At 36.1% G+C, this 24,201-nt stretch overlaps 3 protein-coding genes across 4 annotated transcripts in view; 1 reads left to right on the top strand and 2 right to left on the bottom strand.

Moving 5' to 3' along the window:
* Positions 1-2,561: 2,561 nt before the first annotated feature.
* Positions 2,562-3,217, bottom strand: LOC103942458 (short-chain dehydrogenase TIC 32, chloroplastic-like). Its single transcript, XM_018646293.2, has 3 exons — positions 3,079-3,217; positions 2,723-2,954; positions 2,562-2,633 (listed from the first exon to the last, which is right to left on the bottom strand). Exons 1-3 carry the CDS (start codon positions 3,215-3,217, stop codon positions 2,573-2,575), a joined length of 432 nt encoding a protein of 143 aa, XP_018501809.2. The 3' UTR covers positions 2,562-2,572.
* Positions 3,218-7,524: 4,307 nt separating this feature from the next.
* Positions 7,525-24,201, bottom strand: part of LOC103942455 (short-chain dehydrogenase TIC 32, chloroplastic-like) — a 30,393-nt gene continuing 13,716 nt past the window's right edge. Inside the window, exons 2-8 of the mRNA XM_048565609.1 lie at positions 9,342-9,573; positions 9,219-9,295; positions 8,742-8,895; positions 8,517-8,595; positions 8,287-8,371; positions 8,031-8,077; positions 7,525-7,896 (exon numbers count right to left, since the gene is read on the bottom strand). Coding sequence (XP_048421566.1) covers positions 7,738-7,896; positions 8,031-8,077; positions 8,287-8,371; positions 8,517-8,595; positions 8,742-8,895; positions 9,219-9,295; positions 9,342-9,573 — 833 coding nt within the window. The 3' untranslated portion in view covers positions 7,525-7,737. The remainder of the gene's footprint in view (positions 7,897-8,030; positions 8,078-8,286; positions 8,372-8,516; positions 8,596-8,741; positions 8,896-9,218; positions 9,296-9,341; positions 9,574-24,201) is intronic.
* Positions 13,704-22,259, top strand: LOC125468899 (short-chain dehydrogenase TIC 32, chloroplastic-like). 2 transcript variants are annotated; one of them, XM_048565607.1, is made up of 8 exons: positions 13,704-13,751; positions 20,158-20,389; positions 20,479-20,558; positions 20,889-21,042; positions 21,190-21,268; positions 21,414-21,498; positions 21,707-21,753; positions 21,888-22,259. In XM_048565607.1, exons 2-8 carry the CDS (start codon positions 20,223-20,225, stop codon positions 22,044-22,046), a joined length of 771 nt encoding a protein of 256 aa, XP_048421564.1. In that variant the 5' UTR covers positions 13,704-13,751; positions 20,158-20,222; the 3' UTR covers positions 22,047-22,259. The 2 variants fall into 2 exon arrangements, with proteins under 2 accessions (XP_048421564.1, XP_048421562.1); XM_048565605.1 differs by lacking the exon at positions 13,704-13,751 and adding an exon at positions 19,874-20,033.

The raw sequence follows: 24,201 nt of genomic DNA, 5'->3' as shown, positions 1-24,201 counted from the left end.
TAGCATGCTTGTTTGAATTATGGTACTTGCAATATGTTTTGCCTTTCAATTCTTCGGCCTTAGGAATGTTGTGTCCTGGCCAAAGCTTAATGATCTTTGCTGCCAACAATTGGTCGAAAATTGCATCGGCCTTGATGATATCAAAAGTGTAAACTTTTGATGTTTTAATCATCTCTTCAGAGGCCAAGCGGGTCTTGGCATCTTTGGAACTGATTTGAGCTAATGCCTTGCAAACGTATGGTTTATCTATCACTATTTCAGCCGCGTCCATATTGGCGTATTGTGGGTCCTCATTTTCGGCCAATGCATAGCTGATCGTGGGATTCTTGTATATTGTTCCCCGAGATGGGGTCTTTGATATTTTTTCCTCTCGAAGCAAATAATCATGCTGCTCAACGTGCTGAGCAAGTTCGTCCATATCTCGAATATTTGCCCCCAAGAATTTCTTTTTGTATTCCACGTCTAGGCCATTTAGGGCGATTCTGACGAATTCAACTTCAGGGAGAGGTACTCGGCACCAATTTCTGGCCGACTTGAACCTTGTTAAGTATTCCATTGGCGATTCATCTGAAGCTTGAGCCATCCTAGCAAACGATGAAACAGACATTTTCATCCTTGGTCGATAGAATTGTTCATGGAATTTCTCGACCAATTCCTCCCAACTCTGGACGGAGTTTGGTGGGAGATTAATGTACCAAGCAAAAGCCGAACCTGTCAGTGAAAATTTGAATAGCCGTAGTTTATGGAAGTCATTATTGACGTCCCCACATTGCGCCGTGAACCAAGCTACATGTTCTAACGAAGATAAGGACGATTCTCCGACGAAAAGACTGAAATCGGGGATCTTGAAGCCTTTAGGGTATTCGAACTTTTCCACATAAGCCGGGTACGGATGAATGAATTTTGGGAATTTCAACCCTTTCTTTAAGGCCGAGTCGATCATTCTTTGGACCTCGATCATATTGACGGATGCCGCTTCTACGCCCTGGTCAGGTCCATCAGATCTATTACTTGATCCGCCTCTTTTTTCCAAGTTAATTGGTTGTAGCCGAGAATATCCCCTTTCGGCTTGTATTGGAACATTCTTAAAAGGAGGTTGTCGAGGTTGGCCGACGTGGCCATCTTCGAAGGATTTACTGACCAATAGTTCAAGCATCATGGTTTGTGTATCATTATTGCTTCGTATTGCGTAAAGTAAATCATTCATTTTTTGGCCAATCGACTGCTTGACCTGCCGAGATTGTTCATTAAGTCGTCTTCGAAGAAACTACCTAGTTGGCGGATCAGAACCTTCCCCACCATCTTCGTCGCAATCTTCCACTATCCATTTGACGAAAATGCATGCCGTTTGGTTGGGAATTTCTGGGTTGCGAGGCTGTCCGCCGAAACAAATTTCCTTCTCTCGGCATGTCACACTTGTAGCCTTGGATGGTGCAACAATGATGGGATTTTGTGCCTGAGACAAATCTTGTCCAGGACCTTGCACTGGTAAGTCAGTTGTTGAGTTTCCCATGATTGTTTTCTTCTTTACGGACCGTGTCTTAATGGTCGTGAACTCCGAAGGTCTAGCACAAGATCCAACCGGGCGTGCCAAAATGTTAACCCTAAAGATGCAAAGCTTATATGGCGCGCAGGCCGAGTAACTAATAAGCTAATTACGTTTTTTGGTTAAATGCGGGGAGTGCCAACTCGTCAGCCGAGCTCGGTCGAGGAGTAAAATTTGTTGATGTTACGTTGAGCGCGTTGCTGACTTCTTTATCTTGCGACTGCAGCCGAGGAAGGAACAAATTTCGGCCTTTGGATTCTCGAGCCTGAAGACAAGGCTGCTAGTTCTGCGAAGTTCAATATCAAATTCGACTCTCAGGGTGCCGAATGTAGTAACCTGGTAATACCTCACTTTGCCGAGAAGGCTAATGAGATGACCTCTGCTAATAAGGATTCGAAAATCCTTCTCGACTGAGACTTAGATAGATAACCAGTCGGCCTCAACGCAATGCTGTTTATCCAAACTGAAGATGCTTTGGGAACGGCTGATTCTACGGCAACAGTGTTGTTTATCCAAATTGAAGATGTTCGCCGATTGCCTTCACAATGCGGTTGATTCTACGGCAACAATGTTGTTTATCCAAATTGAAGATGTTCGCCGATTGCCTTCACAGTGCTGTTTATCCAAATTGAAGATATGTCAGCGGAAAAAATAAAATAAAAAAAATCTCAAGATGTTTGAGAAGTTTTGCGCATGACGGTTGTGTGTTGAATTTGAGGTCTTTCAATTGTTGCATGAGGTCTTGTATTTATAGCACCAAATCCTCCTTGAGATCGAGTCACAATCATATCTGGATTGGGACTTCTTGTTCTGTTCCAACTTTACTTCAACCAGTCCTACCCCTATTAGGACTTTGAACAACTTAACCAACAATACTTTTTAAACTGTTAATTGCATTCTAGGATTCATACAGCCGACCCTACTTAGTACGATAAGGGTTGGCTGTTGTGGTTGTTGTTGTTTGTACTTTAAACTGCCAGTTTGACAGAGTAACAAATGCAACATACCTACGTGGTTTGTGGCGAACTAAAGTTCAATCTTGTCCTTCGAAAGCATGAAAGGGGTTCCCATAACTCCTGCATTGTTACTTACGAAAAGACAAGCTATTATTACCTGAGGTGGATTTTATGAACTAAGCCTCTTCAAGGACTTGTACCATTTCTGTCCATTTCTTACATTAAAATGTTAAGAGGAAGACCGGAGGAATTGAAATCCGATGTGAATTTCCTAACGGATGATAACGAACTGAGATCCAATTCCATGGCATCAACTTTGGCAGTGGGGATTGCCTTCACTATTTGTTCTCTTGCATCTTTATCGGCAGCCATGTTCCTCACTGCCATAACCACATGGGCGCCACGCAGTGCAAGAACGCGTGCGGTTTCGGTGCCAATACCACTCGATGCTCCTGCAACATCAATATGCAGAACCAAGGAGCATTTTCCCATAAGAATACGGAATAATAGTTGAAGAAAGTATACCATCTGCATATGAAACTTAAAGAAAGAAGAAGCAAATGGAAATTCCCACACCTGTAACAATGGCGGTGAGACCAGTGGCATCAATCCCTTCAGTAACTTCTTCTGCTGTGGAAGATGATGAGAACCCATATGGCCCTTTTCTTCTGAAGAACCACACCTTCTTCTGCTCTCTCACACTCTCTCTCTGCATGCAAAGAGATGGGAAAGTGGTTTTTACTGAGTTTTGACGTAGTGTTTTCTTTTCTTTGCTTTGGTGGTGGGTGCCTCGATGTCGCCTCTTTGGCCTATTATGTTTTTAGTGTCACAATTTTTTGATAAACTGATGTTATCCACACACATCTTTGTTATTTTATGACATTTGATTTTTTTTAATTTATTTAATTTGATGGTCGAATATTAAGAGATATGCATGACAAGTAAGAAAGGGTGTGTGATACACCACTCTTTAGATATACACAAAGTTTGAAAATGTCAATTTAATTACCACAACTATCCTCATCTTATTCTTAATTTGGTGAAGATTACCGTTGCTTCAAATTTAAGCACATTACAACATAGTGAAAGGATTGAAATGAATTTTGTTGTTCACCATTTGGCTTATTTTCGTTTATCTTGTAATTTGGATTTAAATCTTTTGGAACAAACTCCACTGTCTTGTACACTGTTGCTAGTTATTGACATAACTTGCTGAGATTGTTTGGCCTTATGATATTTTCAATAGGTTGGACATCTATGTTTAACAACGGAATTTTGTTTGAAGATGAAATTCCTAAACTTGATACAAGATATCAAACGAAAAGCAATCTTAAATCAAAATGACAAGGTTACGAGCAGAAAAAAGGAGTTTATTCACTTTGAAAGGATATTGTTCAACTTCTGATTTATAAGTAACAGCATTCTTGAAGTCTATTATTCAAACAACAAACAAACTATGAATTATCTCAATGTTACCCTGCTTGGTCGTTAATTTTATCAAAACGAATTTCTTCAGGATACGGGTTGTGGTGAGCTTCTGAGGACACATTTACGATTCTCCCTTCTTTGCCGCTTTTGCGTGTTGTTTTCTTCATAGTATCCAACAAAAGATTTGTCAAAAGATTACCTGCAAAATCAGTAAAATAACCAAACAGATGCAAATCAACTCTCCCGAATCAAAGAATTATGAACAGTTAGCTGAGCTCATTGATGCATATGCTCCGACACCAACAGTTAAAAGGTATAAAACTAGATTGGCTACAGATTAAACTGGAAGAAACATTCAGTCAACTAGAACAACATAACCATCAATACTTTTTAAATTGTCAATGACGTTTTAGGATTCATACAGCTGACCCTACTTAGTGCGATAAGGGTTGGTTGTCATTGTTGTTGTTGTTTGTACTTTATACTGTCAGTTTTACAGAGTAACAAATGCGACATACCTACGTGGTTTGTGGCAAACTGAAGTTCAATCTTGTTCTTTGAAGTAGGGACAGAGCCAGAAATTTCTTTTAGTAGGAGCAACCGAAAATAACTAAGAAAACCTTATTATAGTATGATTATACGTAATATGATATTAAAGATGGTTTCAAATGATGATTTATCACAATTTCAATGTTACAAAAATTTCAATATAGAAGTAGAAAGTGGCAAAGTGATGAGAAAAATATACGTACATGATAGGTGGGAGAGGGTTTTTTTCGATTTGACTGACAGAACAAGAGCATTATTGCTCATATAATATTTGATATGGAGTATAAGTAGAATGAATGTATATTAGATATTAGATACATATATTTTCTTCAAAGATAACTCGTGTATATTATATAATTGTAGTTTACAATTAAACAAATGAATTACTTAAGTAGAGCATCTGCCCCCAGTGAAGCTTCATTGGCTTCGTCCATACTTCAAAGGCGTGAAAGGGGTTCCCATAACTACTGCATTGTTACTTATGAAAAGACTAGTATTATTACATGAGGTGGATTTTATGAACTAAGCCTCTTCAAGAACTTGTACCGTTTCTGTGCATTTCTTACATTAGGATGTTAAGAGGAAGACAGGAGGAATTGAAATCCGATGCGAATTTTTTAACGCATGATAACGAACTAAGATCCAGTTCCCTCTCCCTCCCTCTCTCTAGGCCTGGCAAACGGGTTGTGTCTGTCGTGTTCGTGTTATTTTTATATAACACTTGTTATCTTAACGGGTCGTGTCGTGTCACATCCGTTATCTTAACGGGTCCTTAACAGGTCAGGTCACTTTACCTAACCGGTTATGACCCGTTAAGAAAAATATAATTTTTTTTCTTAAATTTACACATACCACACATTGCCACATAAATATTATTGTCATTTAAGTACTATATCTACACTTGAAAGTAAGAGTCTAATAAAAAAACATATATACACTACTAGTTTACTACAAAATATTAAATGTGCAAGGATATGTAAAATGAAAGAGTTTTTGTTTTCAAGGTTATGAAGTTTTTCTCAAAAGTTTAAACCTTACCAATGGAACTCAAAGCTTGCATGTTATTCCTTTTACAAAATCCTCAATTTTCATCGATCATCATGAGAAAATTGTATTCGAACTTTGGCTTGATCTATTGCCTTCAAGAGTTATGTTGATCGTGTTTTCAGTAAGATTTTCCACGTCAGAACTCTCTTCCGCATAAACTAAGTATAAAAAACCAAACATTAAAAACCATTCAAATTATGAAAAGTTTACCAAAATAATTATGAAAAGAAATAAAACAATAGTATTATACCATATAAAAATATATTAGCCTCCAACCTAATGCACAATGGACGGCTGAGATTATATCTCAACCGATCCAATGGTCACCAATTTTTTAAAATTTAATTTAATATATATTTATATAATTATTATAGTTTTTAGGGGTATAAAATTGTTAAATTAATATATATAATTATTAGAGTATTTTTTTAGGGTTATAAAATTATAAAATTAATATTTTACTTATCGTGCATTGTGTTACTCATGTGAATACCCAAACCAACTCATTATCTTAACAAATGCTTCTCGGGTTACCCGATAATAACCCGATTCGTTATCGTGTCCCCGAACACTTGTTAATTTCATGTCGTGTCGTGTCGAGTTATTGGGTTGTGTCAGAAATTTCTAGACCTACCTCTCTCCCTCTGCACGCAAAGAGAAGGGAAAGTCTCTAAGTGCGGTTTTTAGTGATAGTTTTGGTGAAGTGTTATTTTCTTTGCTTTGGTGGTGGAGCCTCTGTAGCCTATATTGTCTTTCGTGTCTAATTTTTGGACACAAAGTTTGGAAAGGTCAATTTAATTAGCACAACTATCATCATCTTATTCACAAATTTATTGTTCACGAGTTGACTTATTTGGGTTTATCTTGTAATTTGGATTTAATTTTGTTTTGCAAACTCCACCGTCTTGTACAATGTTTCCGGTTATTGTCATAGCTTGTTGAAATTGTTTGGCATCGTGACATTTTCAATAAGTTGAACCTGGTTCTATTTGTCTTAGTTTATCCTAAAAATTGAAAACTAAACTAATAAGATTTATTCGGTTTGCCTCATTCCAATTCTTGTCAAAATGTTTTAGGACAAACAAACCAAACCAAAGAACCGAACTAGTTCAATTTCAATTTGGGACTTCACGGTTTTAAACTCAGGGTCAATCGAGCTCAATTTATAGGGACATGTTAACAATTCAGTACTAACCACACCAATACTATTCCACAACTTGCATCTTAACATCATAGTACGACAAGTGTAATATTTTATTACAAAATGCTTGAACGAAATTAACGGTAAAATTCTTGAATATCAATTATATTTAATTTAGTTAGGTTTTTTATGCAAGAATTTACATTATTGAGCAAAAAAAAAAAAGGATAAAATAGTACGTACATTATTAAAAAAACATCTATAAAATAAAGATTCTTTTTTTGTTCCCTCTTGCTTAGGGGTGAAAGTTTGATTGAAAATTTCTATTCTTAGTCTGAATATTTTTTATTCTGAAAAATTTCGATGACATCTGAATATACCTATTAGATCCGAAATTTCTCAAACTTAGTACTATATATATAAGCATGCATATTCTTATTTTATCATGTTTATTCTTAATTTTAGATATTCTTTATTTCATATTGTATTTTAATCATACTATTATATATTAAAAATGACATAGCTTGTTGAAATTGTTCCGCCTTGCGATATTTTCAGTAGGTTGGGCATTTATGTTTAACATAGTATAATGTTGTCTTGCACTACCTGTTTTGTTCTATTATCGTCATCATGTATGTAGTGTACATCATCACTCAAGTGAAACGAAGAAATCTAACTACATGGTTCTCTCTTATACCTTTTCAAGTTCTCTGGTCTTTTCGTAATGAATGTTAAGTGAAAATGTCATCAGTCCATCAATAAGCACCCGAACAACGGCATTTTGTTTCGAAGATGAAATTCCTAAACTTGATACAAGATATCAAACGAAAAGTAATCTCGAATCAAAACAACTAGGGTTCGAGCAGAAAAAAGGAGTTTATTCACCTTGAAAGGATATTGTTCAACTTCTGAGTTATAAGTTACATCATTCTTGGAGTCTATTATTCAAACAACAAACCACCACCACTAAGCATGATCCCAGTAAGTGAGATTGGCTATATGAATCTTAGAACGACAGCGCAAAGCGCATTCTTTTTAAGTCTTTATATAGAGTTGAAGTTTTCAGAAGATCATTTAGTAAAATCCATGTTGAAATCCCATAGTTTCTTTGCCATCTCCGCGTCTTGACCTTGTCGACTTGGCTTGGATAGGTTACTGTCCCAAAAATATTCGCCCGTCACCCCCTCGACTTGTGGATGCAGTGCCACATAGCACGTCGTTGCAGCTCCCTGTAATCGACAAAGTTAATAAACAACACGACATTCTACGTTTGAACGACTATTTGAAAGTTCATCATATTTCGAATTACTCAAATTCGCTTGGTATGTTGTTTGCTCTAGAGGTTCAAGCAGATGTAACTTACCTGCTTAACATTTTTAAACACAGCTCTACCAAGCACTTTGACAAACCCTGCATCAAACCAGAAAACCAAACGTCTGATTATCCGAAACTAAGCACGTAGATAATGAACGTGTAAATTTGAGATTTGTAGATAGACATCAATTTTGGTTCGGTTTAAACTTCAAACATACACTCAACACAAAGCCTCCTCGACAAGCGATAGTATGCAGTTTATATCGGAATTCTACATTTAAATAAGACTCCCATAAGTGATTTACCGTTAACAGCGTTGTTATAACGAAACAGGTTGGTAACAATTGCACCAGGGTGAAGTGAGTTTGCAGTTATATCTGCTCCTTCTTCCTGTTGAACAATCACAAATAACGGAGTTCAATCTACACACAATGTGTGTTTATCTCTACCCATAAAAGTACAGAAGTAGTGGACCGATGTATGCAAGCGGGTATTTTCAGAATCACGATTCTGCTGGTTTAACGTTGCTGATTACCTTTAAGCGTCTTGCAAACTCATTAGCGTGCAAAATGTTAGCAAGCTTCGATTGGAAATATGCACGAAAGCTACTGTACCTGCAGATAGGCAGAAGTACTGATATGCATCAAAATCCAAATCCAAACTTACTTGTTGCATAAGCTCCATCCGTATTTAATCAAAATTTTATGCATGACTGTTGCGGTAACACGTAACTAATAACTAAGAATCATCTCAATGTTACCCTTCTTGGTCGTTAATTTTATCAAAACGAATTCCTTCTGTATACGGGTTGCGGTGACCTTCTGAGGACACATTTACGATTCTCCCTTCTTTGCCGCTTTTGCGTGCTGTTTTCTTCATAGTATCCAACAAAAGATTTGTCAAAAGAAAATGACCTGCAGAATCAGGAACATAACCAAAAAGATACAATCAACCCCTCCGAATCAAAGAATTATGAACGGTTGGCTGAGTTTATCGATGCATATGCTCCGACACCGACTGTTAAAAGGTCTAAAACTAGATTGGCTACAGTTAAACTGGAAGTAACATTCAGTCAATTAGGACATCTTAACCAACAATACTTTCGTAATATGTCACTGGCATTCTAGGATTCATACTGCCGATCCCACTAAGTGAAAAATGATTAGTTGTTGTTGTTGGTTTTGCTGTTGTTTGTACTTTAAACTTTCAGTTTTACGGAGTAACAAATGCAACATACCTACGTGGTTTGTCGCGAACTGAAGTTCGATCTTGTCTTTAGAAAGCGTGAAAGGGGTTAACACTCCTGCATTGTTACTTATGAAAAGACAAGCTATTAGAAACATTTCTGTCCATTACTTACATTAGGATGTTAAGAGGAAGACCAGAGGAATTGAAATCCGAGGCGAATTTCTTAACGGATGATAACGAACTGAGATCCAATTCCATGGCATCAACTTTGGCACTGGGAATTGCCTTCACTATTTGTTCTCTTGCATCATTACCGGCAGCCATGTTCCTCACTGCCATAACCACATGGGCGCCACGCAGTGCAAGAACACACGCAGTTTCGGTGCCAATACCACTAGATGCTCCTGCAACATCAAATCAATATGTTGCAGGAGCATCTAGGGGTATTGGCACCGAAACTGCACGCGTTCTTGCACTGCGTGGCGCCCATGTGGTTATGGCAGTGAGGAACATGGCTGCCGGTAATGATGCAAGAGAACAAATAGTGAAGGCAATTCCCAGTGCCAAAGTTGATGCCATGGAATTGGATCTCAGTTCGTTATCATCCGTTAGGAAATTCACCTCGGATTTCAATTCCTCTGGTCTTCCTCCTAACATCCTAATGTAAGTAATGGACAGAAATGTTTCAAGTTCTTGAATAGGCTTAGTTCATAAAATCCACCTCCGGTAATAATAGCTTGTCTTTTCATAAGTAACAATGCAGGAGTGTTAACCCCTTTCACGCTTTCTAAGGACAAGATTGAACTTCAGTTCGCGACAAACCACGTAGGTATGTTGCATTTGTTACTCCGTAAAACTGAAAGTTTAAAGTACAAACAACAGCAAAACCAACTACAACAAACTACAACAACTAATCATTTTTCACTTCTGGGAGTCTTATTTAAATGTAGAATTCCGATATAAACTGCATACTATCCCTTGTCGAGGAGGCTTTGTGTTCAGTGTGTGTTTGAAGTTTAAACCGAACCAAAATTGACGTCTATCTACAAATCTCAAATTTACACGTTCATTATCTACGTGCTTAGTTTCGGATAATCAGACGTTTGGTTTTCTGGTTTGATGCAGGGTTTGTTAAAGTGCTTGGTAGAGCTGTGTTTAAAAATGTTAAGCAGGTAAGTTACATCTGCTTGAACCTCTAGAGCAAACAACATACCAAGCGAATTTGAGTAATTCGAAATATGATGAACTTTCAAATAGTCGTTCAAACGTAGAATGTCGTGTTGTTTATTAACTTTTTCGATTACAGGGAGCTGCAACGACGTGCTATGTGGCACTGCATCCACAAGTCGAGGGGGTGACGGGCGAATATTTTTGGGACAGTAACCTATCCAACCCAAGTCGACAAGGTCAAGACGCGGAGATGGCAAGGAAACTATGGGATTTCAGCATGGATTTGACTAAATGATCTTCTGAAAACTTAAACTCTATATAAAGACTTAAAAAGAATGCATTTTGCGCTGCCATTCTAAGATTCATATAGCCGATCTCACTTACTGGGACCATGCTTAGTGGTGGTGGTTTGTTTTTTAAATAATAGACTCCAAGAATGCTGTAACTTATAACTCAGAAGTTCAACAATATCCTTTCAAGGTGAATAAACTCCTTTTTTCTGCTCGAACCCTAGTTGTTTTGATTCGAGATTACTTTTCGTTTGATATCTTATATCAAGTTTAGGAATTTCATCTTCGAAACAAAATGCCGTTGTTCGGGTGCTTATTGATGGACTGATGACATTTTCACTTGACATTCATTATGAAAAGACCAGAGAAGTTGAAGAGGTATAAGAGAGAACCATGCAGTTAGATTTCTTCGTTTCACTTGAGTGATGATGTACACTACATACATGATGACGATGATACAACAAAACAGGTAGTGCAAGACAGCATTATACTACGTTAAACATAGATGTCCAACCTACTGAAAATATCACAAGGCGGAACAATTTCAACAAGCTATGTCATTTTTAATATATAATAGTATGATTAAAATACAATATGAAATAAAGAATATCTAAAATTAAGAATAAACATGATAAAATAAGAATATGCATGCTTATATATATAGTACTAAGTTTGAGAAATTTTGGATCTAATAGGGTATATTCAAGTGTCATCGAAATTTTTCAGAGTAAAAAATATTCAGACTAAGAATAGAAATTTTCAATCAAACTTTCACCCCTAAGACCATCTCCAATGGTTGGGCTAAAAGCTAAATTTTTTAGCCCGGAAAATTTAGCTTTTAGCCCAGAAACAACTTTTTTGCTCCAACCGTTCTAGCCTAAAATTTTAGCCCGGGATTATTAAAGAATGAACTTAGGCTATTTTTTTGTTAAATTAATTTTTTTTTTTTTTTTTAAAAAAAAATATGTAGACTATCGTAAATTAGTTTTATGAACATTTTAACCTAAAATAATTTAAATTCCGATAAATATTGAGTGAAGTTCACTCCGATTTCTGGGCTAAATTTTGGGGGGAATTTGGCATTGGTTTAGCATTTAGCATTTAGCATTTAACCCAAAATTTCCCCTTGGGTTGGAGTGGGTTTGGGGGAAAATTTTGGGGGGTAATTTGGCTTTTAGCCCACCATTGGAGTTGGTCTAAGAAAGAGGGAACAAAAAAAGAATCTTTATTTTATCTGTTTTTATAGATGTTTTTTTAATAATGTACGTACTATTTTATCCTTTTTTTTTTTTTTTTTTTTGCTCAATAATATAAATTCTTGCATAAAAAAACCTAACTAAATTAAATATAATTGATATCCAAGAATTTTACCGTTAATTTCATTCAAGCATTTTGTAATAAAATATTACACATGTCGTACTATGATGTTAAGATGCAAGTTGTGGAATAGTATTGGTGTGGTTAGTATTGAATTGTTACCATGTCCCTATAAATTGAGCTCGATTGACCCTGAGTTTAAAACTGTGAAGTCCCAAATTGAAACTGAACTAGTTCGGTTCTTTGGTTTGGTTTGTTTGTCCTAAAACATTTTGACAAGAATTGGAACCAGGCAAACCAAATAAATCTTATTAGTTTAGTTTTCAATTTTTAGGATAAACTAAGACAAATAGAACCGGGTTCAACTTATTGAAAATGTCATGATGCCAAACAATTTCAACAAGCTATGTCAATAACTGGAAACATTGTACAAGACGGTGGAGTTTGCAAAACAAAATTAAATCCAAATTACAAGATAAACCCAAATAAGTCAACTCGTGAACAATAAATTCGTGAATAGGATGATGATAGTTGTGCTAATTAAATTGACCTTTCCAAACTTTGTGTCCAAAAATTAGACACGAAAGACAATATAGGCTACAGAGGCTCCACCACCAAAGCAAAGAAAATAACACTTCACCAAAACTGTCACTAAAAACCGCACTTAGAGACTTTCCCTTCTCTTTGCGTGCAGAGGGAGAGAGCGAGAGAGGTAGGTCTAGAAATTTCTAACACAACCCAATAACTCGACACGACATGACATGAAATTAACAAGTGTTCGGGGACACGATAACAAATCGGGTTATTATCGGGTAACCCGAGAAGCATTTGTTAAGATAATGGGTTGGTTCGGGTATACACATAAGTAAAATATTAATTTTATAACCCTAAAAAAATACTCTAATAATTATATATATTAATTTAACAATTTTATACCCCTAAAAACTATAATAATTATATAAATATATATATTAAATTAAATTTAAAAAAATTGGTGACCATTGGATCGGCTGAGGTTGGAGGCTAATATATTTTTATATGGTATAATACTATTGTTTTATTTCTTTTCATAATTATTTTGGTAAACTTTTCATAATTTGAATGGTTTTTAATGTTTGGTTTTTTATACTTAGTTTATGCAGAAGAGAGTTCTGATGTGGAAAATCTTACTGAAAACACGATCAACATAACTCTTGAAGGCAATAGATCAAGCCAAAGTTCCAATACAATTTTCTCATGATGATCGATGAAAATTGAGGATTTTGTAAAAGGAATAACGTGCAAGTTTTGAGTTCCATTGTTAAGGTTTAAACTTTTGAGAAAAACTTCATAACCTTGAAAACAAAAACTCTTTCATTTTACATATCCTTGCACATTTAATATTTTGTAGTAAACTAGTAGTGTATATATGTTTTTTTATTAGGCTCTTACTTTCAAGTGTAGATATAGTACTTAAACGACAATAATATTTATGTGGCAATGTGTGGTATGTGTAAATTTAAGAAAAAAATTATATTTTTCTTAACGGGTCCTAACCGGTTGGGTAAAGTAACCTGACCTATTAAGGACCCGTTAAGATAACAGATGTGACACGACACGACCCGTTAAGATAACAAGTGTTATACAAAAATGACACGAACACAACAGACACAATCTGTTTGCCAGGCCTAGAGAGAGGGAGGGAGAGGGAGAGGAGAAGAAGATGTGGTTCTTGAGAAGGAAAGGGCCTGGGTTCTCATCATCTTCCACGGCAAAGGAAGTTACTGAAGGGATTGATGCCACTGGTCTCACCGCCATTGTTACAGGCGAGGGAGTTTTCGTTTGCTTCTTCTACTTTTTTTTAAAACTATTATTATTTGTTCTTATGGGAAAATTTTCTTTGGTTATGCATATCGATGTTGCAGGAGCATCTAGTGGTATTGGCACCGAAACTGTACGCGTTCTTGCACTGCGTGGCGCCCATGTGGTTATGGCAGTGAGGAACATGGCAGCCAGTAAAGATGCAAGAGAACAAATAGTGAAGGCAATCCCCAGTGCCAAAGTTGATGCCATGGAACTGGATCTCAGTTCGTTATCATGCGTTAGAAAATTCGCATCGGATTTCAATTCCTCCGGTCTTCCTCTTAACATCCTAATGTACAGAAAAGGTACAAGTTCTTGAAGAGGCTTAGTTCATAAAATCCACCTCAGGTAATAATACTCGTCTTTTCATAAGTAACAATACAGGAGTTATGGGAACCCCTTTCACGCCTTCGAAGCATGGACAGAGCCAATAAAGGTTTACTGGGGCAGATGCTCTACTTAAGTAATTCATTTGTTTAACTGTAAACTACAATTATATAATATACACGGGTTATCTTTGAATAAAATATATGTATCTAATATACATTTATTCTACTTATACTCCATATCAAATATTATATGAGCAATAGTGCTCTTGTTCTGTCATTCAAACCGAAAAAACCTTCTCCCACCTATCATGTACGTATATTTTTCTCATCACTTTGCCACTTTCTACTATTATATTGAAATTTTTGTAACATTGAAATTGTGATAAATCATCATTTGAAACCATCTTTAATATCATATTGCATATAATCATACTATAATAAGATTTTCTTAGTTATTTTCGGTTGCTCCTACTAAAAGAAATTTCTGGCTCCATCCCTGCTTCGAAGAACAAGATCGAACTTCAGTTCGCCACAAACCACGTAGGTATGTCGCATTTGTTACTCTGTAAAACTGACAGTTTAAAGTACAAATAACAACAACGACGACAACCAACCCTTATCGCACTAAGTAGGGTCAGCTATATGAATCCTAAAACGCTATTGACAGTTTAAAAAGTATTGTTGGTTTAGTTGTTCTAATTGACTGAATGTTTCTTCCAGTTTAATCTGTAGCCAATCTAGTTTTATACCTTTTAACTGTTGGTGTCGGAGCATATGCATCAATGAGCTCAGCTAACTGTTCATAATTCTTTGATTCGGGAGAGTTGATTTGCATCTGTTTGGTTATTTTACTGATTTTGCAGGTCATTTTCTTTTGACAAATCTTTTGTTGGATACTATGAAGAAAACAGCACGCAAAAGCGGCAAAGAAGGGAGAATCGTAAATGTGTCCTCAGAAGCTCACCACAACCCGTATCCTGAAGAAATTCGTTTTGATAAAATTAACGACCAAGCAGGGTAACATTGAGATAATTCTTAGTTTTTAGATATTTAGATAGTATTATATACAATTTAGTCGCATGAGTCACACATAGGACTTTGATTAAAAGCGGGTGGAGCTTATGCAAGAAAGTTTGGACTTGGATTTTGGTCATATCAGTACTCCTGCACAAGTTAGTCGCGTATTTTATTTGTTTTCGGTGTGTTTCCTTGGTTTTAGCATATGCTGAATGGAGGGAGTTTGATATGAGTCTAATCCTATCTGCAGGTACAGCAGCTTTCGTGCATATGGCCAATCAAAGCTTGCTAACATTTTGCATGCTAATGACTTGCAAGACGCTTAAAGGTAATCAGCAACGTTAAATCAGCAGAATCGTGATTCTGAAAATACCCGCTCGCGTGCATTGGTCCAATACGTCTGCACTTTTACATGTAGATATAAACACACATTACCTTGTTTTATGTTTATGGCAGTCATGGTGTGTTGAGTGAAGAAGGAGCAGATATAACTGCAAACTTGCTTCACCCTGGTGCAATTGTTACCAATCTGTTTCGTTATGGCAGCATTATTAACGGTAAATCACTTCACTAAACCAACTATGTGAGTCTTATTTAAATGTATTCCGATATAATCTGCATACTATCGCTTGTCGAGGAGGTTTGTATTCAGTGTGTGTTCAAAGTTTAAACCGAACCAAAATCGAAGTCAATCTACAAATCTCAAATTTACATATTCATTATCAACTTGCTTAGTTTCGGATAATCAGACGTTTGGTTTTCTGGTTTGATGCAGGGCTTGTTAATGTGCTTGGTAGAGCTGTGCTTAAAAATGTTCAGCAGGTAAGTTACATCTGCTTGAACCTCTAGAGCAAACAACATACCAAGCGAATTTGAATAATTCGAAATATGATGAACTTCCAAATAGTCGTTTAAACGTAGAATGTCGTGTTGTTTATTAACTTTGTCGATTACAGGGAGCAGCAACGACGTGCTATGTGGCACTGCATCCACAAGTCAAGGGGGTGACCGGCGAATATTTCTCGGACTGTAACCTATCCAAGCCAAGGCCACAAGGTCAAGACGTAGAGATGGCAAAGAAACTATGGGATTTTAGCATGGATTTGACTAAATGATCTTCTCAAAACTTAAACTCTGTGTAAATACTTAAGGGAGTGCTCTTTGTGCTATGTCGTTTTTAGGGTCAACATGTTCTAAGATTCATACAGCGAACTCTCCTTACTAGAATAACGCTTAGCGGTGATTGTTTGTTGTTTGAATAATAGACTCGAAGAATGCTGTTACTTATAAATCAGAAGTTGAACAATATCCTTTAAAAGTGAATAAACTCCTTTTTTCTGCTCGTAACCTTGTCGTTTTGATTCAAGATTGCTTTTCGTTTGATATCTTGTATCAAGTTTAGGAATTTCATCTTCGAACAAAATTCCGTTGTTAAACATAGATGTCCAACCTATTGAAAATATCACAAGGCCAAACAATCTCAGCAAGTTAAGTCAATAACTACCAACAGTGTACAAGACAGTGGAGTTTGTTCCAAAAGATTTAAATCCAAATTACAAGATAAACGAAAATAAGCCAAATTGTGAACAACAAAAATGCGGGAGTCATGGGAACCCCCTTCATGCTTTCGAAGGACAAGATCGAACTTCAGTTCGCCACAAACCACGTAGGTATGTAGCATTTGTTACTCTGTAAAACTGACAGTTTAAAGTACAAACAACAACAACCACAACAGCCAACCCTTATCGTACTAAATAGGGTCGGCTGTATAAATCATAGAACGCCATTGACAGTTTAAAAAGTATTGTTGGTTAAGCTGTTGTAATTGACTGAATGTTTCTTCTAGTTTAGTCTGTAGCCAATCTAGTTTTAGACCTTTTAACTCTCGGCGTTGGAGCATATGCATCAACAAACTCAGCTAACCTTTCATACTTCTTTGATTCAGGAAGGATTGATTGTATCTATTTGGTTAATATTCTGATTTTGCAGGTCATTTTCTGTTGACAAATCTTTTGTTGGATACTATGAAGGAAACAGCACTCGACAGCGGCAAAGAAGGGAGGATCATAAATGTGTCCAACCCAGTTTCCATTTCCCACCAAGGAAGAACCTTCAACTTCCATTGTTGATGATTCCACCTCACAACTAACAAAATCCTTATCAACAGTGGTATTTCTATATAAATTAAATTTAGGGTTTATTTCTATGGAAAAAAAAATCAAAAAACAATCCCATCAAAGAACTGTCAATCGATTAAACAATCCTGAATTGGGAAAAATACAATCCGCCACAGTTGCATGCATAAATCAATACCATATGAAAAATTGTCAATTGGAGAACAGGCGGTGAGCGTACCTCAAACACGAGCTGAAATGCATGGAAAATTGGGAGAGGTGGGAAATTTGGGGGTGGGAAAACTGGGGAGGGAGCTAGGGTTTCTATCTCTGTTCTGTTCTTTCTGTATCATTTCTCTTCTTCCAGCTATCACGATTTGGAGTCTGTGTGCGGTTGTTTCCGGCACGTGACCCTATCGAAGAAGGAGGCGCCCTCGCACGTGCTAGTAGTTAGGGTTTCGGACCTTTCGGACTTGGATGGAGGAGGTGATCGGCCCGGTTAGCGTTTGGGCGGGTCGGGTAGTGAGATGCCGAGTATCACGTGGGTTGGGTGAGGTTTTGGTAAAATAGGCCGCGCCCACGGTGATTTTTCTCCTCGATTGTTTTCTTTTCGTGGACTCTCCACCTTTGTCATATATTTCATGCATGGCACTGATTTTAGGTGGGAACAGATCGGAAACAAGCATTCCAATTTTACTTCAAAAATTTTCGAAATCAAATTATAGTTCGAACTAAAAAAATTGCCGGCGCTTCGCTACGGGTTTTGGAACTATTATCCACAACATGCATGAATAATTTGCATAGAAAGGTGCACTACAAAGTATTAGTCAGCTCATGCAATACATACAATTTTTCAAGCTATTATCCACAACAGGCATGAATAAAGTGCACAAAAAAATAAAGTCAGCTCATGCATAACATACAAATTTTCAAGCTTTGAATTTGCCTTGTTCGCAAGTGAGTATTCTGTTCTGTTTACAACCATTGAACTTATTATGTGAATCCAAAGTGGAAAAGCCAGGAAGACATTCACAAACCCAAATCAAACTCACCAAATCTGACATTAAAGAATAAATTATATAAAGTGACATATTGAAAGAAACTCAAAAGAGATTAGAAAGAAAAAGAGATTGTACCGGAGGAAGTGGGAAAGCGAGGAGAGACGCAGGTGTAGAGGGAGAGAAAAAGGGCGATTACAATGAGTGAGTGGGCAAAATTTGAAATGAGATTTTAGGTTCGATTCTCGTCAAAGAAGAATTTAAACCATATTATTACTAGTTCATTGTGAGGCTAAGCTCACTTTCTTCCCTTTAGTGTAAATAAGGTTGCTTGTTAAAAAAGAAAAAAAAAATAAAGTTATGTCCACAACTAGAAACAATGTACACAAGGTGGAGTTTACTCCAAAAAATCAAATCCAAATTAGAAGACAAACCCAAATAAGTCAAATCGTGAACAACAAATCAGTGAATAAGATAATGATTATTATGCTAATTAAATTGAACTTTCCAAATTTGTGGCCAAAAATTGGACACGAAAGAGAAAAGAAAATAACACTTCAAGTAACTGTCACTACAAACTACACTTCGAAAATTGGAATTTATCAAAAATTTCGAAATCGATTTTATCTCATAATTCGGATCTCTTATATTTTAGCAAGACTTTGGAAATTTTCAAATTTTTATACATCCACTATTCAATTATTTTTTTTCCAAATTTTTGTGATATTTGCATGTCATCATAGGTGTGTATGACGTAAAATCATAATAGACAAGATAAAATAGTACGTATGATAATATATACTCTTCGTTTTTAATATATAATAGCATGATTAAAACACATAATATGGTACGGTCTAGTGATATTCTTCTTCACTGGTAAGTGAGAGGTCTTAGATTCGATTATCGTCAAAGGCGAGTTTGAACCACATTATTGCTAGCCTATTGTGAGGTTAAACCCACTCCCTCCTCTTAGTGTAAATAATATCAATTGTTCAAAAAAATAAAAACACATAATATGAAATAAAGAATTCCAACCTACTGAAAATGATACGATACCAAACAATTTCAACAAGCTATGTCCACAACTGTCACTAGTACTGTGATCTAGTGATATTTCTCTTCGCTTGTAAGTGAGATCTTAGGTTCGATTCTCGCCAAAAGAGAATTTAAACCATATTCTTATTAATTCATTGTGAGGCTAAGCTCACTTTCTTCATTTTAATGTAAATAATGTCGCTTGTTAAAAAAAAAAAAAACAAACAAACAAACAAACTATGTCCACAACTAGAAACAGTGTACACAATGGTGGAGTTTGCTCCAAAAAAATCAAACCCAAATTACAAGACAAACCCAAATAAGTCAAATCGTGAACAACGAGTTAGTGAATAAGATGATGATTATTGTGCTAATTAAATTGACCTTTCCAAATTTGTGGCTAAAAATTAGACACGAAAGAGAAAAGAAAGGAAATTGTTATTAGCACTCTAAAAATCTCACACTCCTCAAAAATGTATTTTTCTTTCCTAATATAAAAAGTTTGAAATATAGAATGCGATTTTTAGAGTGCTAATAACAATTCTAAAAAAAAAAGAACACTTCAAGTAACCATCACTGTAAATTACACTTCGAGTCTTCGAGACTTTCCCATCTCTTTGCGTGCAGAGGGAGTGAGAAGAAGAAGATGTGGCGCTTCAGAAGAAAGGGGCCATCTGGGTTCTCATCATCTTCCACAGCAGAAGAAGTTACTGAAGGAATTGATGCCACTGGTCTCACCGCCATTGTTACAGGTGAGGGAACTTCCATTTGCTGCTTCTTTCTTTAAGTTTGATATGCAGATGGTATACTTTCTTCAACTATTGTTCCTTGTTCTTATGGGAACATTCTCTTTGGTTCTGCATATTGATGTTGCAGGAGCATCTAGTGGTATTGGCACCGAAACTGCACGCGTTCTTGCACTGCGTGGCGCTCATGTGGTTATGGCAGTGAGGAACATGGCCGCCAGTAAAGATGCAAGAGAACAAATAGTGAAGGCAATCCCCACTGCCAAAGTTGATGCCATGGAATTGGATCTGAGTTCGTTATCATCCGTTAGGAAATTCGCATCGGATTTCAATTCCTCTGGTCTTCCTCTTAACATCTTAATGTAAGAAATGGACAGAAATGGTACAAGTACTTGAAGAGGCTTAGTTCATAAAATCCACCTCAGGTAATAATAGCTTGTCTTTTCGTAAGTAACAATGCAGGAGTTATGGGAACCCCTTTCATGCTTTCGAAGGACAAGATCGAACTTCAGTTCGCGACAAACCACGTAGGTATGTTGCATTTGTTACTCCGTAAAACTGAAAGTTTAAAGTACAAACAACAGCAAAACCAACAACAACAACAACTAATCATTTTTCACTTAGTGGGGTCAGCAGTATGAATCCTAGAACGCCAGTGACATATCATGAAAGTATTGTTGGTTAAGATGTCCTAATTGACTGAATGTTAATTCCAGTTTACCTGTAGCCAATCTAGTTTTAGACCTTCTTTTAACAGTCGGTGTCGGAGTATATGCATCGATAAACTTAGCCAACCGTTCATAATTCTTTGATTCGGAGGGGTTGATCTGTATCTTTTTGGTTATGTTCCTGATTCTGCAGGTCATTTTCTTTTGACAAATCTTTTGTTGGATACTATGAAGAAAACAGCACGCAAAAGCGGCAAAGAAGGGAGAATCGTAAATGTGTCCTCAGAAGGTCACCGCTACCCGTATCCTGAAGGAATTCGTTTTGATAAAATTAACGACCAAGAAGGGTAACATTGAGATGATTCTTAGTTATTAGTTACGTGTTACCACAACAGTCATGCATAAAATTTTGATTAAATACGGATGGAGCTTATGCAACAAGTAAGTTTGGATTTGGATTTTGATGCCATATCAGTACTTCTGCCTATCTGCAGGTACAGCATCTTTCGTGCATATTTCCAATCGAAGCTTGCTAACATTTTGCACGCTAATGAGCTTGCAAGACGCTTAAAGGTAATCAGCAACGTTAAACCAGAAGAATCGTGATTCTGAAAATACCCGCTTGCATACATCGGTCCACTACTTCTGTACTTTTATGTGTAGAGATAAACACACATTGTGTGTTGATAGAACTCCGTTATTTGTGATTGTTCAACAGGAAGAAGGAGCAGCTATAACTGCAAACTCACTTCACCCTGGTGCAATTGTTACCAGTCTGTTTCGTTATAACAGAGCTGCTAACGGTAAATCACTATGGGAGTCTTATTTAAATGTAGAATTCCGATATAAACTGCATACTATCGCTTGTCGAGGAGGCTTTGTGTTCAGTGTATGTTTGAAGTTTAAACCGAACCAAAATTGACGTCTATCTACAAATCTCAAATTTACACGTTCATTATCTACGTGCTTAGTTTCGGATAATCAGACGTTTGGTTTTCTGGTTTGATGCAGGGTTTGTTAAAGTGCTTGGTAGAGCTCTGTTTAAAAATGTTAAGCAGGTAAGTTACATCTGCTTGAACCTCTAGAGAAAACAACATACCAAGCGAATTTGAGTAATTCGAAATATGATGAACTTTCAAATAATCGTTCAAACGTAGAATGTCGTGTTGTTTATTAACTTTGTCGATTACAGGGAGCTGCAACGACGTGCTATGTGGCACTGCATCCACAAGTCGAGGGGGTGACGGGCGAATATTTTTCGGACAGTAACCTATCCAAGCCAAGTCGACAAGGTCAAGACGCGGAGATGGCAAAGAAACTATGGGATTTCACCATGGATTTGACTAAATGATCTTCTGAAAACTTAAACTCTATATAAAGACTTAAAAAGAATGCGCTTTGCACTGTCGTTCTAAGATTCATATAGCCGATCTCACTTACTGGGATCATGCTTAGTGGTGGTGGTTTGTTGTTTGAATAATAGACTCTAAGAATGTTGTAACTTATAACTCAGAAGTTGAACAATATCCTTTCAAGGTGAATAAACTCCTTTTTTCTGCTCGAACCCAGTTGTTTTGATTCGAGATTACTTTTCGTTTGATATCTTGTATCAAGTTTAAGAATTTCATCTTCGAAACAAAATGCCGTTGTTCGGGTGCTTATTGATGGACTGATGACATTTTCACTTGACATTCATTACGAAAAGACCAGAGAAGTTGAAGATGTATAAGAGAGAACCATGCAGTTAGATTTCTTCGTTTCACTTGAGTGACGATGATACAACAAAACAGGTAGTGCAAGACAGCATTATACCATGTTAAACATAGATGTCCAACCTACTGAAAATATCACAAGATGGAACAATTTCAACAAGCTATGTCATTTTTAATATATAATAGTATGATTAAAATATAATACGAAATAAAGAATATCTAAAATTAAGAATAAACATGATAAAATAACAATATGCATGCTTATATATATATATATATATATATATATATATATATTACTAAGTTTGAGAAATTTCGGATCTAATAGGTATATTCAGATGTCATCGAAATTTTTCAGAATAAAAAATATTCAAACTAAGAATAGAAATTTTCAATCAAACTTTCACCCCTAAGTAAGAGGGAACAAAAAAAGAATCTTTATTTTATCTGTTTTTATAGATGTTTTTTTAATAATGTACGTACTATTTTATCCTCTTTTTTTTTTTTTTTTGCTCAATAATATAAATTCTTGCATAAAAAACCTAACTAAATTAAATATAATTGATATCGAAGAATTTTACTGTTAATTTCGTTCAAGCATTTTGTAATAAAATATTACACATGTCGTACTATGATGTTAAAATGCAAGTTGTGGAATAGCATTGGTGTGGTTAGTATTGAATTGTTAACATGTCCCTATAAATTGAGCTCGATTGACCCTGAGTTTAAAACCGTGAAGTCCCAAATTGAAACTGAACTAGTTCAGTTCTTCAGTTTGGTTTGTTTGTCCTAAAACATTTTGACAAGAATTGGAACGAGGCAAACCGAATAAATCTTATTAGTTTAGTTTTCAATTTTGAGGATAAACTAAGTCAAATAGAACCAGGTTCAACTTATTGAAAATGTCACGATGCCAAACAATTTCAACAAGCTATGTCAATAACTGGAAACACTGTACAAGACGGTGGAGTTTGCAAAACAAAATTAAATCCAAATTACAAGATAAACCCAAATAAGTCAACTCGTGAACAATAAATTCGTGAATAAGATGATGATAGTTGTGCTAATTGAATTGACCTTTCCAAACTTTGTGTCAAAAAATTAGACACGAAAGACAATATAGGCTACAGAGGCTCCACCACCAAAGCAAAGAAAATAACACTTCACCAAAACTGTCACTAAAAACCATACTTAGAGACTTTCCCTTCTCTTTGCGTGCAGAGGGAGAGAGGGAGAGAGGGAGAGAAGTAGGCCTAGCAATTCTTGACACAACCCAATAACTCGACACGACACGACACAACACAATATGAAATTAACAAGTGTTTGGGGACACGATAACAAATCGTGTTATTATCGGGTAACCCGAGAAGCATTTGTTAAGATAATGGGTTGGTTCGGGTATACACGTGAGTAACACAATACACGATAAGTAAAATATTAATTTTATAATTTTATAACCCTAAAAAAATACTCTAATATTTATATATATTAATTTAACAATTTTATACCCTTAAAAACTATAATAATTATATAAATATATATTAAATTAAATTTAAAAAAATTGGTGACCATTGGATCGGCTGAGATTTAATCTCAGCTGTCCATTGTGCAGTAGGTTGGAGGCTAATATATTTTTATATGGTATAATACTATTGTTTTATTTCTTTTCATAATTATTTTGGTAAACTTATCATAATTTGAATGATTTTTAATGTTTGGTTTTTTTACTTAGTTTATGCGGAAGAAAGTTCTGACGTGGAAAATCTTACTGAAAACACGATCAACATAACTCTT

Source organism: the organism of the source record quoted next, unplaced genomic scaffold, assembly GCF_019419815.1.
Source record: "Pyrus x bretschneideri cultivar Hongxiangsu unplaced genomic scaffold, Pyrus_bretschneideri_v1 Contig4, whole genome shotgun sequence".
In the NCBI taxonomy this organism is placed as follows: Eukaryota; Viridiplantae; Streptophyta; class Magnoliopsida; order Rosales; family Rosaceae; genus Pyrus; species Pyrus x bretschneideri.
Note: the sequence above shows the minus strand (reverse complement) of the source record. Positions and strands in the feature narration are given on the sequence as shown.